General features: G+C 34.9%; 1 protein-coding gene across 1 annotated transcript; it reads left to right on the forward strand.

Annotated features, from left to right (window-relative positions):
• Positions 1 to 12504: 12504 nt before the first annotated feature.
• LOC141590195 (uncharacterized) lies at positions 12505 to 13071 on the forward strand. Its single transcript, XM_074410802.1, has one exon. The coding sequence runs from the start codon at positions 12505 to 12507 to the stop codon at positions 13069 to 13071; it is 567 nt and encodes a 188-aa protein (XP_074266903.1).
• Positions 13072 to 13569: the final 498 nt, after the last annotated feature.

The raw sequence follows: 13569 nt of genomic DNA on the forward strand, positions 1-13569 counted from the left end.
GTTAATTTAGTTTAGTTAAAAGCCATTTTATGATGTTTAAACCAATTTTAGGATGCTTACTCTAACTTTGCTTAGTTTTATAAGGTTTATTAGTAATTATTAAGTTTGTTTTGATAAGTTGTGTACATTTGTGTCATGTGTATTTTTTTTACAAATATTAATTCATCTTATGCTTGTGTTGTGATTGTTAATATATTTTTGACCTAGTACCCGTTCAGGGATTACACATTAGGTGTAATTCTTGAATAGTCCCCGTTTTAGATTTGTCTTTGAATCTTTTATGCCATTTAGGTGGTAAATACTCAATTTTTTCTTGATTGTTATGAGACAAAATTTGGTTGACATTTCCTTTAATGTTCTCCGAATACATATGTAGAGTGAGAATTCATTCTAAATAATGTATTTGGAGAACTGTAAGGAAGTGCTGCCGAATTTTTGTCTCATTACAATCAAGAAAAAAAATTGGGTATTTACTAATGGTATGAAAGATTCAAAGATGGGTTTAGGTTGGAGAGATAAGGACCCCAATACTGAAAGTATTTTTTTGCAGGTTGTGGTTGTGGTTGTTGTTGTTGTTGTTGTTGTTGTTGTTGTTGTTGTTGTGGTCATTGTTGTTGTTGTTGTTGTTGTTGTTGTTGTTGTTGTTGTTGTTGTTGTTGTTGTTGTTGTGGTCGTTGTTGTTGTTGTTGTTGTTGTTGTTGTTGTTGTTGTTGTTGTTGTTGTTGTTGTTGTTGTTGTTGTTGTTGTTGTTGTTGTTGTTGTTGTTGTTGTTGTTGTTGTTGTTGTTGTTGTTGTTGTTGTTGTTGTTGTTGTTGTTGTATGAAAGATTCAAAGATGAGTTTATGAATGCTCTTACCATTTTTATTAATAATTTCTATTTACTAATATATATGTAGATTTGCAATGAAGAGATTAGAACAGCTGGATGTATCAAAGGTTGGATTCAATAAAAAATTAAGGAAGGAATTCGTAATAGGGGTTAATAAATTCATTGATTATGTTAAGCAACAAGACGAATTCATTAGAATTAAAGAAATTAGGTGTCCATGTAGTAAAAGCAAAAATAAAAAGTATTTAGTTGAACAAGAAGTACGAAAACACCTTGGTCTAAAGGGTTTTTGTGACAACTATTATGATTGGGTGTGTCACGGAGAGAAATTCCCCGTTGAGGAAGAGGAAATGGCAATGCCCTATGACAATCCTTATAGGGATATGGTAAAGGATGCGCTGCGCGATAGCATTGATCAAATTAGGGAAGAAGCTCTTAATGCCGAGGTGGTTGACGAATCTCCAAATCCCAATGTATAAGCCTTTTTTCAAATGTTAAAACGTGTCGAGCAACCTGTCTACGAGGGATGTCGACTCTCATTGCTACAGTCGGCTGCAAGGCTTGTCACTCTGAAATGTGAATTCAACTTGGCCCATAAATGTGTAGATGGTTTCACGTCACTCATGGGAGACCTTCTTCCTCAAGATCATATTTTGATGCGTAACTTCTATGAAACCAAAAATGTTCTCAAAGCTCTTCAACTTTCTCATGAAAAGATAGATGCATATTTTAATGGATGTATGCTTTTTTGGATGGACGACGCTCTTCTTGACAAGTGTAGAAAATGTGGTAGAGCTAGGTACAAAAGTGCAAAGAATGCAAATGGCAAAAGGGTCCCCGAAAATTTCTTAAATTATTTCCCAATAGGGCCACGTTTGCAACGAATTTATGCCACAAAAAACCTCGCGGAACAAATGCGTTGGCATTATGAAAACCCCCGAGTTAGTGGGACAATGTCTCATCCAAGTGACAGTGAGGCTTGGAAACATTTTTATCATCTTCATCCTTCTTTTACATCTGAGCCTCGGAATGTTAGACTTGGACTTTGCACCGATGGTTTCTCGGCTTTTGGGCCATTCGGGAACTTGTATTTATGCTGGCCGGTGATGCTTACACCTTACAATTTACCACCCTGGCTATGCATGAAAAGACAATTTATGTTCTTAACATTAATTATTCCTGGACCAAAGAGTCCTAAACAAAACCTTGACGTCTATTTAGAGCCTCTAATTCACGAGTTGAAGCAATTGTGGGACACGGGATTGTTTACATATGACGTGTCTAGGAAACAAAACTTCGACTTAAGAGCCGCACTCCTATGGACGATCAACGACTTTCCTGCTTGTGGTATGTTATCTGGTTGGTCAACTACTGGTGAGAATACATGTCCATGTTGTACGAAAAAAGAGACTAAATCGATTTGGCTTCAGCATAGCAGAAAATGGAGTTGGTTTGATTGTCATAGACAATATTTAGACACCGATCATACTTTTCACAAGGATAAGGTCCACTTTCGAAAAGGAAGAATAGAGAACGATGTTCTTTGGAACGAGGTTATCGGGCGAACAAGTGTGGGAATGTGTGAAAGATTTACCAAAAATCGTGGATGCATCTGACCATGAATTGAGAACGGTTAAAGCGAAACGAATTGGGTGGTGGAAACAAAGTATTTTTTGGGAGCTTCCATATTGGAGCACACTACTAATTCGACATAACCTTGATGTCATGCATATTGAGAAAAAAAATTTCGAACAACTAATTCACACGGTGATGGATAGAAAGGACAAGACAACCTTGAACCCAAATACACAAAACGACATGTTACAACTTTGTTCAAGGTCGCGAAAGGTGGATTCGGTCGTTTTGAAAATAGAGCAGAAGAAAGTGTTGTGTGATTGGATATGTAATTTAAAGTTTCCAGACGGCTATGTTTCAGATTTGAGAAGATGTGTCGATATGAATGAGTTGAAGCTACATGGCTTGAAAAGCCATGACTGTCATGTGTTTATGGAGCGTTTACTGCCGGTTGCTTTAAGGCACCTTCTCCCTAAAAATGATTGGAATGCCATAACTGAGATTAGTCAATTTTTCAGAGACTTGTGCACTTCATCAGTACAAATTAAAAAAATAACAAGTCTCGAGAAAAATATTGTCTATATAATCTGCAAATTGGAAAAAATACTTCCACCTTCATTTTTTAACTCAATGGAACATCTGCCAATTCATTTGCCATATGAAGTGAAAGTGGGTGGTCATGTGCAATATAGGTGGATGTATCCTTTTGAGAGGTAATATCAATATCTTTTACGAAGCCTTTTAAGGTTATTACTTAATGTCATTCATTCTTAACCAATTTTTTTATAGGTTCTTGAATCATTTGAAAAAAAAAATTGGAAATAAAGCTCGTGTTCAAGGGTCATTATGCAACGCATCTTTGCTTGAAGAAATAGCAAATTTTTGTTCTTTTTACTTTGAAGATCATATAGACACGAAGGCAAAAGACCTTGACATAGGTCAGAAAAAGGCGAAGTATTCTACCTTGCCCGAGCTATTTCAAGATCATGAGGGCACTACTTCTGGAAAATGTCGTGAAAGATTTTTGGAAGATAACGAATATGAACGTGCACACCTCTATGTTTTATCTAATTGTGATTCTGATGAGTTGAAACGTATGGAAAGGTAGGTGAAAAAATTTTTAATTATAAACGTTGTTTCAAGTAAAACATGCAAAAATTAATTCAAAACTTAATTCGGCATTTTTTAATAGGTTGTTTGAGGATTACATCAAAAGAGAATATCCTGAGGTTTCTATGGCCGAGGATATTTGGAACAAATTTGAAACAAAATTCCCTGACTGGCTTAGAGGTCAAGTAAGTAAATAATATATATTCTATAATGCTTATTTAAATTATATTATTATTTGGTAAATAATTGGTTCATTATCATTAATTCTAGGTAAATAATTTAAAAGATCCAGTTGTAGTTGCCTTAGCAAATGGACCTTCAAGAAAAGTAAGAACATGGAAGCGTTATTCCATCAATGGTTACCAATTTCGAGCTTTCATAGATGGGAAAGATTTGGAAAAGTCGACAATTAACAATGGAGTGTGTGTGATTTCGACTGAAGGAACTGACTACTATGGAACCCTAAATGAAGTTGTTGAGTTGTCTTATACTGGCGAGAAAAACCCTTACAACGTTGTTTTTTTCAAATTTAATTGGATAGATAACTCAGAAAGAGGAATGCAAGTACATAAGGAATATAAACTTGTGGATGTTAATCGGAGCAAAAAATTTCCAAAATATGACCCATTTGTGTTAGCATATCAAGTGGAACAAGTTTGCTATGCTCCTTATCCAAATATCAAAAGAGATAAAGATCAGTGGTCAGCAGTATTTAAAATAAAGGCAAGATCACAAGTTGATGCTCCTACTGATAAATCTATCTTTCAAGAAGATGTTAATAATGGTGATACAACATTGGCAATAATTGAAATAGAAGATGAGAATGAAAATGTGGAGGAGGAACAAGAAGAAATGCAAGGAGATGAAATAGAAGTACATAATGATGATATGCAAGAGGAGGAAGATGTGGAAGAGTTAGGAGAGGAGGCTTTGAAGAAGTATTTAGAAGAATATGATGATGAGGATTTTTTAGATTCGCTTTTTGAACGCAACGAAAACACTAATTTAAGTGATGATGATGATGATGACTAGGATTTATATTAGTTGTAGATGTTTTGTACCCTTTCTTTCAATCTTATTACTTTGTTGGTACTATTAGTTGTAGATGCCGTATGGCTTAATTTAATGAAATCTAGTTTGTTTTCATTCGATCTTACTTTTTATTCAATCTTATTTTTTTACTTTGTTGCTATTATTTGATTACTTGACCGAGAGGGAGTGAGTATTATTTAATTTCTTACTTTGTTGCTATTATATGATTATTTGATTTCTTACTTTGCCAATTTCTTATTTGGTTGCTATTATTTGATTATTTGATTTCTTACTTTGCCAATTTCTTATTTGGTTGCTATTATATGATTATTTGATTTCTTACTTTGCCAATTTCTTATTTGGTTGCTATTATTTGATTATTTGCCAATTTCTTACTTTGCCAATTTCTTACTTTGTTGCTATTATTTAATATTTTATTTTGTTGCTATTATTTGATTTCTAACAATGTTGAAGAATTTAGTTGGTTTCTATGGCGACGAGGAGACGAAGACATGGTAGTAATAGTAATGCAGGAAACCAAGGACATGAAAACGAGAATGAAGAAATACCAGCAGGTCATCAACTAGAACAACAAAATGTGCCAGTTGACAAAATTCATCTCGATTCTCTTGAGCAAGATGGCGTTTGGTAAGTATGTTATTTTTTCGCAATTAATTATTTTTATAACGATTTATATATATATATATATATATATATTAAGTCCATAAGTTCTATTATGAGCCATTGGATGGAGGGAGATGGAGGGATGAGATCAACCCCAAAAAAGTGTGTTTATAAGCTAATCTCATCATCTCTCTCCTCCTTCACTAATCCACTCTAATTAATCACTAATTTACTATATATTTCTTTTCCACTCATCCATTTCTTTCACCTGAAAAAAAAAATGACAATAAAAATGATCTCTTATAAGGCCCTTACATCCATTGGTTGATCTCATCCCTCCATCTCCCTCCATCCAATGGCTCATAATAGAACTTATGGACTTAATATATCTAAGGACCTTAGTTGATCTCTTATAAGGCCCTTACATCTATTGAGTCCCTAAGTCCTTATAAGGGCCTTTGGATGGAAGGGATGGAGGGATGAGATTACATCTCAATGGATGGCCATAAATCTCCCTCCCTAATCTCCCTTCCTAATCCATGTACAACTCCTTCCTAATTTGTATAACTCCATCCTCCTTCTAATTCTCCCAACTCACTTCCTCATTCACTCATCCTTTCTCACTTCTCTCATTCACTCTCTCTCTCTCTCATTTTCCTCCCACTCTCTCTAAACAAAAACCCAAAAAAAGAAAACCAAACTAAAAACAAAAAAAAAAACCAAAAGAACCACAAAACCACAAGCCGACAGCCACCACACCACCATTCACGAAAACAACCTGCTCCTTTCTCCGGCCTCCCCACCGGCCAACCAACCACCAGCCCGGCTCACCAAACTCGACACGCCAACCGACAACAACAACCACCAACCGCAACTACCGGCCTCCTCTAACTCTCCTCCACGACGGCCCTCGCCGGCCTCCCTCCTCCTCCTCTTCTTCTCCTTATTTTTTTTTTTGTTTTAGATCTGCGTGGTGGTGGTTTTTGGGGTGACGATTGTTGGTCGTTTTGCCGGCTGTTGGTGTGTGTCGGTGGTCGGTTGTATTATTGTTGTCGGGATAGTTGTCGTGTATTTAATTTCTGGTTTTTCATTTTATTTTTTTTTCGTATTTCAAATTTTTTTTTCGTATTGATATTGGTTAGATTTACGCCACTTATGTGTACATGACAACCTTCAGAATTAATAATTCATTCTTCATACGCCAGCTTTATTGATGCTGATTCTGAAATTGCGTGTTTGTTCTTTGTTTTTTTGATTTTTGTTATTTTGTTTTTTTGTTATTATTTGAGATTTGGTATTAATTTTGTGTGGTGTTTTTTTTTTAGATCTATTTTTTTTATTTTTATTTTTCTGATTTGGTATTTTAATGTTATTTATTATTGTTGGTATTTTTTTTGTTAGTGTTACATATTTGGTTTTATTTGGTTGTTATTGTTATTTGATTTTTTGGACTAAAGTTATACATCTTGTCTATTAAAGTTATACACTGCGTGCATTAGAGTTATACACACGATATTTAAATTTGGTTTTTTTTTATTGTTATTTGGTTTATTTCAGATTTCGGGTTGGGTTGGGTTGTTGGTTTTTTGGTTTTATTATTGTTATTTGGTTTTTTGTTTTTGTTATTATGAGTTTTTTTGGTTTTTGTTATTATTTAATTTTTTTTCAGATTTAATATTTGTTGATTAATTACGATTTTACATATTTATTTGGTTTTTATAAAAGTTATACTATTTACGACTAAAGTTATACACTTAAAACATTAAAGTTATACACTGGGTGCATTAAAGTTATACATCTTGTCTATTAAAGTTATACACTGCGTGCATTAAAGTTATACAAGACTAAAGTTATACAATTTTGGACTGAAGTTGTACTCTTATGGAATAAAGTTATACAATTTTGGACTAAAATTACACAAATTTAATTTGAAGTTATACAAATAAGGACTAAAGTTATACAAATAAGGACTAGAGTTATACAATTTTGGACTAAAGTTATACAAATTTGGACTACAATTATACAAAAAATGATTGAAGTTATACAAATGAGGACAAAAGTTATTCAAATAAGGACTAAAGTTATACAAAAATGGACTAAAGTTATACAAAAAAGGACTGAAATTATACAAAAATAGACCAAAGTTATACAAAAAAAGACTAAAGTTATACAAAAATTGGACTAAAGTCATACAACAATGGACTAAAGTTATACAAAAATTGAACCAAAGTTATACAAAAATGAACCAAAGTTATACAAAAAATTGGACTAAAGTTATACAAAAATGAACCAAAGTTATACAAAAATGAACCAAAGTTATACAAAAATAGACCAGAGTTATACAAAAATTCACCAAAGTTATACAAAAAATGGACTAAAGTTATACAAAAAATTGGACTAAAGTTATACAAAAATTTGACTAAAGTTATACAAAAATGAACCAAAGTTATACAAAAATGAACCAAAGTTATACAAAAATTGACTAAAGTTAGTCCATATTTGTATAACTTTATTCCATATTTGTACAACTTTAGTCCATTTTTGTATAACTTTGGTTCATTTTTGTATAACTTTGGTTCATTTTTGTATAACTTTTGTCCAATTTTTGTATAACTTTAGTCCATTTCTGTATAACTTTGGTTCATTTTTGTATAACTTTGGTTCATTTTTGTATAACTTTCGTCCTTATTTGTATAACTTTAGCCCATATTTGTATAACTTTAATCCATATTTGTATAACTTTAGTCCATTTTTGTATAACTTTGGTTCATTTTTGTATAACTTTGGTTCATTTTTGTATAACTTTAGTCCAATTTTTGTATAACTTTACTCTTTTTTTGTATAACTTTGGTCTATTTTTGTATAACTTTGGTTCATTTTTGTATAACTTTAGTCCATTTTTGTCTTAGATGAAAAAAAAGTATCTCACAAAAAAAAAACGAGATTTAAAACACGAAATCTTAAAAAAAACGTATAACAAGAAGAGATTTAAGAAAATGAATAAAAAATGAGAACTAACAAAATAAAAGACAACTAAAATAAAATTAAAGACAAAAAAAATAATGAATGGAAAAAAACAACTCAAAACATACAAATTAACACAAAACGGAAAAAAAAAAACGAGTTGAAAAAAAAAAAGTCAGCGGCGGTGGGGTGGCGGCGGCGGGTTGGTGGGTGGTTAGTTGGTGTCGGGTGGGGTGGTGGTGAATGAGGAAGAGAGGAATGAATGATTTATTTGAGTTTTTTGATTTATTTGGATTTTTTGGGTTTTTTATTTATTTGGATTTTTGGGTTTTTTTAATTTATTTGGCTTTTTTTTTTAGAGTTTGAGATAAGAGAGAAATGAAATGTGTAAGATGAAAGAGAAATGGATGAGTGGAAAAGAAATATATAGTAAATTAGTGATTAATTAGAGTGGATTAGTGAAGGAGGAGAGAGATGATGAGATTAGCTTATAAACACACTTTTTTGGGGTTGATCTCATCCCTCCATCTCCCTCCATCCAATGGCTCATAATAGAACTTATGGACTTAATATATCTAAGGACCTTAGTTGATCTCTTATAAGGCCCTTACATCCATTGAGTCCCTAAGTCCTTATATATATATATATATATATATATATATATATATATATATATATATATATATATATATATATATATATATATATATATATATATATATATTATTGTCATTTTTTTTTTCAGGTTTAGTGATGAATCCGTTGTGAACTTGATATCGAATAATATTGGATGCAACTACAAAGAACATGCTCCTAATTGGAAATCGGCGTCATCTACTCTAAAGAAGGATTGGTGGAATTGGTTTGAGGTATTAGCAATTGTTATTTAATTTAATATTAGGTATTTTATTCATTTATTTTATATTTATTTACAATGAAGTTTATTTTCTAACTTTATTGTTTATTGAACAGTGGCGTGTTAGTTACGATCCTCGCGACAAGGCAAGGGTTAAGAAGGCTTGGGAAGATGCCATGAAGACTCGTTTACGGCAAATGATTTATCGAGCTTATCATAAGGAAGAGCATGAAAAGCCGGATTGGATTAGTGTTGAGTTGCACCGTAGATTGAAGAATAGACCACTTGAAGATCCTAGTTTCACGGAAAGATCGGAACAGAATTTGGCCAACCGTAAGTCGGGAAGTGACGAGAAAGGGAAGGCGTTGGGTACTCACCTAATGGGTCGAAAAAACACATTGCAATATATGGACTCAATGGTAATTTCTTCGCTTCCTTTTTTAATTTATTACCTTTTTTTCTTTAACTTTATTTAAAGTTAGTAATTATATTTAACAAGTATCAAAATTGTAGGTTGATAAAGATGGGAAAGGAGAAATTCCGTCCGCTTTGCAGTTGTTGGAGAAGACAAAGAAGCATAGCACAAAGGGATGGTTATCCAAAAAAGGCAGTCAACTCTTCGTAAGTTACTATAATTATTTAATTTTTAATTCATTTTTTCAATCATGATTATTTAGTAGATGGTATCTAATCTTTCGTTTTTTATTGATATAGGGTAAAATCATCTCAAAGAAAACTCAGCTTCAGAGTCAAGGGGTCGAGAACATCGATGATAATGAGATTTATATTGAAGAACATGGAGGATTTGATAAGAAAGGTAGAGTACTTGGCGCGGGAAATGCAGCACCACAAATGTGGGAGCACCACCGCCGCTCGACTGGTAACCTCTTTTCTACTCCTCATACTCCGGGTTTTGTTGGTAGAGTCGCAAAAGAGAATGCCTGACTTAAGCAAGTCGAGGCCGAACAATCTCAAAGGCTTGCGGCAATAGAGGAGTTCTTGAGCCAACAAGGTTTTACTACTTAAACTTGTAACCCCGGAGGTGTATCTCAAGCTAGAAATGACTTTGATGATGATGGTGGCGACAATGCTAGGCCTACTCCTACTCCCGTGTATTGATTAGTAGTTGTTAGTTGATTAGTAGTTATCACTCCTACCCCGTAGTTTATGGACTTATTTAGCTTTCTTTGTTGAACAATTATTGTACTAAACGGTTGTAACCTTTTATTTTAAGTTAATGCGAAGACGTTGTTTGGAAATCTCGTCTTGAACGAGTTGTGAATTTGTCAATTGCTGGATTTTCTGTATGTTTGTAGGAAACCGGGAGTATATGTAATTGCTTTCAAAGCAATGGGGGAGCTGGAAAAGCGTTGTAAACCCCCTGGTTCATTCTACCCTGCGACGGAATTTGCGACGGATTTTCCGTCGCAAAGTTTGACTAATGGGTTGACTTTGGGGACACGTGGCCTTTATGAACAGTATTCTGCGACGGATTTTCCGTCGCAAATGTTGACTTTCTGGTTGACTAATGTGCCTCGTGGCTGTATGAATGATGAAGCTGCGACGGATTTTCCGTCGCATATTTTGACTTTCTGGTTGACCATTGTGTCTACGTGGCCTCCCATGAACAGTGAACTGCGACGGAATTTCCGTCGCAAGTCCATCTTTTGCGACGGGTTACTGCGACGCTTTGATCCGTCGCAGATTTTACTTTGCAACGGAATTCCCGTCGCAAAACTAAATTTTGCGACGAAATAAAGCGACGGAATAAATCCGTCGCAATTTCGTCGCAAGTTCTGTATTTGCGACGGGATTGGCATATTTGCGACGGAGTTTTCCGTCGCTATGGAACCTTTTCTTTGTAGTGTAATTAAAATCCTAATTAGAAACCCTACGTCAAAACGAGGAGAGATCAGAGGCAGAAGCCAACTCATAACAGGCGCAGCATCTGCTGCGTCCTCTGAAAGAGGCGCAGCACTTCCTGCGTCTGTTCTCCAGTTGGATTCTGACTGTGAAAGTCATACTCGTGGGTTGTTAATGTTCGTTAGTAAATTTAAGGCCGATTATTGATATTAGAACTCGAGTGAAAGTGATTTAATCAGATTACCTACATACTAATATTAATATAAGATGAATTAAAAGTGAGAATACAGCGGTTTAATAATTATACAACGTCGAAAACGGGTTTATATACAAATTCAAAGTTAATGGTGGAAACAAAAGAAAACAAAATATGAAAAATAAAGAGAAATATGTACAAAGACGAATTCAAGGGACTTGATACGGATAAATCGAGTCTCTAAAATCCGGGTTTGAATTTGTGACAAAAACCCGCAAATATTAATTATAAGGGATTTAAATCGAAAATTATTGAAAAGGATTCATAAAAACTAATTTGAAAATTATTAGGTGAAATAAGGGAAAGAACGAAGAAAGAAAAATAAAAGACGAAGGAACAACAACCCGAGGAAGAAGAAGAAGTGCATCAACTGAGAGCAGCCCCTGGAAGAGGCGCAGCAGATGCTGCGCCCTTTCCTGAAGACGCATCAGTTGATGCGATTCTTCCCCACGTCAGATCTGTGTTATTTTCGTTAGAAGGTTTTAAAAGGTGATTTTAAAAGACGGTTTTGAGCATGCTTATGATATAAATTCTTACATTAATTATAAAATAAAAAGTACAATAAATAAAATTGGGATTTTACACCTTCAGACTTACATGTTAGAGTCGCGAGATTTAACTAAAATCGGTTTTTAGTGGTAACTCGACTCAATCTATGCAAATATAAAAGTGCCCTTGAAAAAGGATTTAAAAACAAATTGATTTGATTAATTGAGTGGAGTTGGTCAAATTAGTCGGTCATGCAAAATGAGACTGGTACTCAGAAGGAACCGAGCTTACGTGGTCGAAAGTTCAAGCACGTAGACGTCAATAAGCAAGAGCACGGTCTTAGAATGCCAAGGGAGAAGAGAAGGGCGGACACTCGCGTGAGGAATATGAGGAACGAAGGTCCCTATTTATACTAATCACACGGAGGAATTAGGGTTTAGGAAAAGATACGGAAGGAAAGATCCGGAAACAACCGACTTAGGTTAAACATGGAAACTTGGACAAAAAGAAAGCTTGGAGAAAAGGCGCAGCAGGTGCTGCGTCCCTTGGAAGAGGCGCAGTACTTACTGCGTCCTTTCTCGGGTAGGATCCTTCTGCGCGAGAAAATGCGTTTGACAGCCTGTCGTATTTTAGGCATAACTTTCTCTACAAGACTCCGAATAAGGTTATGTTTGTGGCGTTGGAAAGCTAAGAGAAATATCTAGAAATTTCTGTGAAATAGGCCTGACCCAAAAAAGTCTTTAACACCTCGTAAAACGGGCCTAAAGTTCGGGTTATCATTTTAGCTAAATGAAATGCACATTTTGGTCATAGTATGCTCCTACAAATAACTCGAGTTGGTCATGGAGGAAGATATGCTATGTCAAGTTCATTTATCAAGAATCCTACCAAAATCACATCTGGGCCATGGATCAGGGAAGAGAATACTCTATTGCTAAAGGGTATGTTACCATCAGGGATAAGGGGGAGAGAGTTCAGTGGCATCAATTCGTCTGGAATAAATATACAATCCCTAAACATAGATTCCATACCTGGATTTATATGCATAAGGCTCTAAACACTAAGGATAAGCTTTGTAAATTCGGGATAAGTGACAATGATACCTGTGAGGTATGTGGTTCAGAGACTGAGACGGCTTCGCATCTGTTCTTTACATGTGTGTATAGCTCCAGAGTCCTTCATCTAGTAGGCGGATTGATTGGAGAGAGTATCCCAGCAGATGCTCCCACAGATTGGAGGAGAGGACTGAGGGGTTCTGGGATAAGGAAAGACTTCATTAACGTCATCATTAACGCATGCATCTATGGTATCTGGAAGCAACGAAACTTATGTAAACATGAATTAGCTCTGATTAATCCAATGAAATTGAGCAGGCAAATCGTGAAAGAGGTTACAGATCGTACCTTGAGCTCCAATGAGCTTCTGGGAGTGCGAGACAGAGATTGCCTGGAGGGATTGAGGAATGGCGCCTGATTGAATGCAGATGATTACAGGAGAATCGGGTTTGATTGAAGAAGGAGATGATTTTGAGCTAAAAGGGGAAAGTGACGATTCTCCTGGTGGATGTTGTCCAAATTAGGTGTGTGCCTGAAAGTAATGGGTAGTAGCTTTGGCTAGGGTTGGGGTTGTATTGGGCCGTTAACAGATTGATTCTTTTAGCTCTGGGATGGGTCTTTAGACCACTGGACTATTTGATGTATGGTCACGTTTTTTCAGTAATATACTTACACTTTACCGGAAAAAAAATGCACATTTTGTAATGTAAACTTTAAGTTTAGCCTAAAGAAGTGACATGAGACTCAAAATGAGATATACCCACAACATTTTATGACATCCTAACCTTAGGTAGACAAGCACATTGCTTTTGACTCGGGATTTGACGGTTTTAGGAAATGAAGACGGTTTTTGACCCGGACTCCAAATGTACTCTAATTACTGCCAAAATGACCGTAATGACAACCAATGGGTAGA

This window comes from Silene latifolia, chromosome 7 (assembly GCF_048544455.1).
Source record: "Silene latifolia isolate original U9 population chromosome 7, ASM4854445v1, whole genome shotgun sequence".
Lineage (NCBI taxonomy): Eukaryota > Viridiplantae > Streptophyta > Magnoliopsida > Caryophyllales > Caryophyllaceae > Silene > Silene latifolia.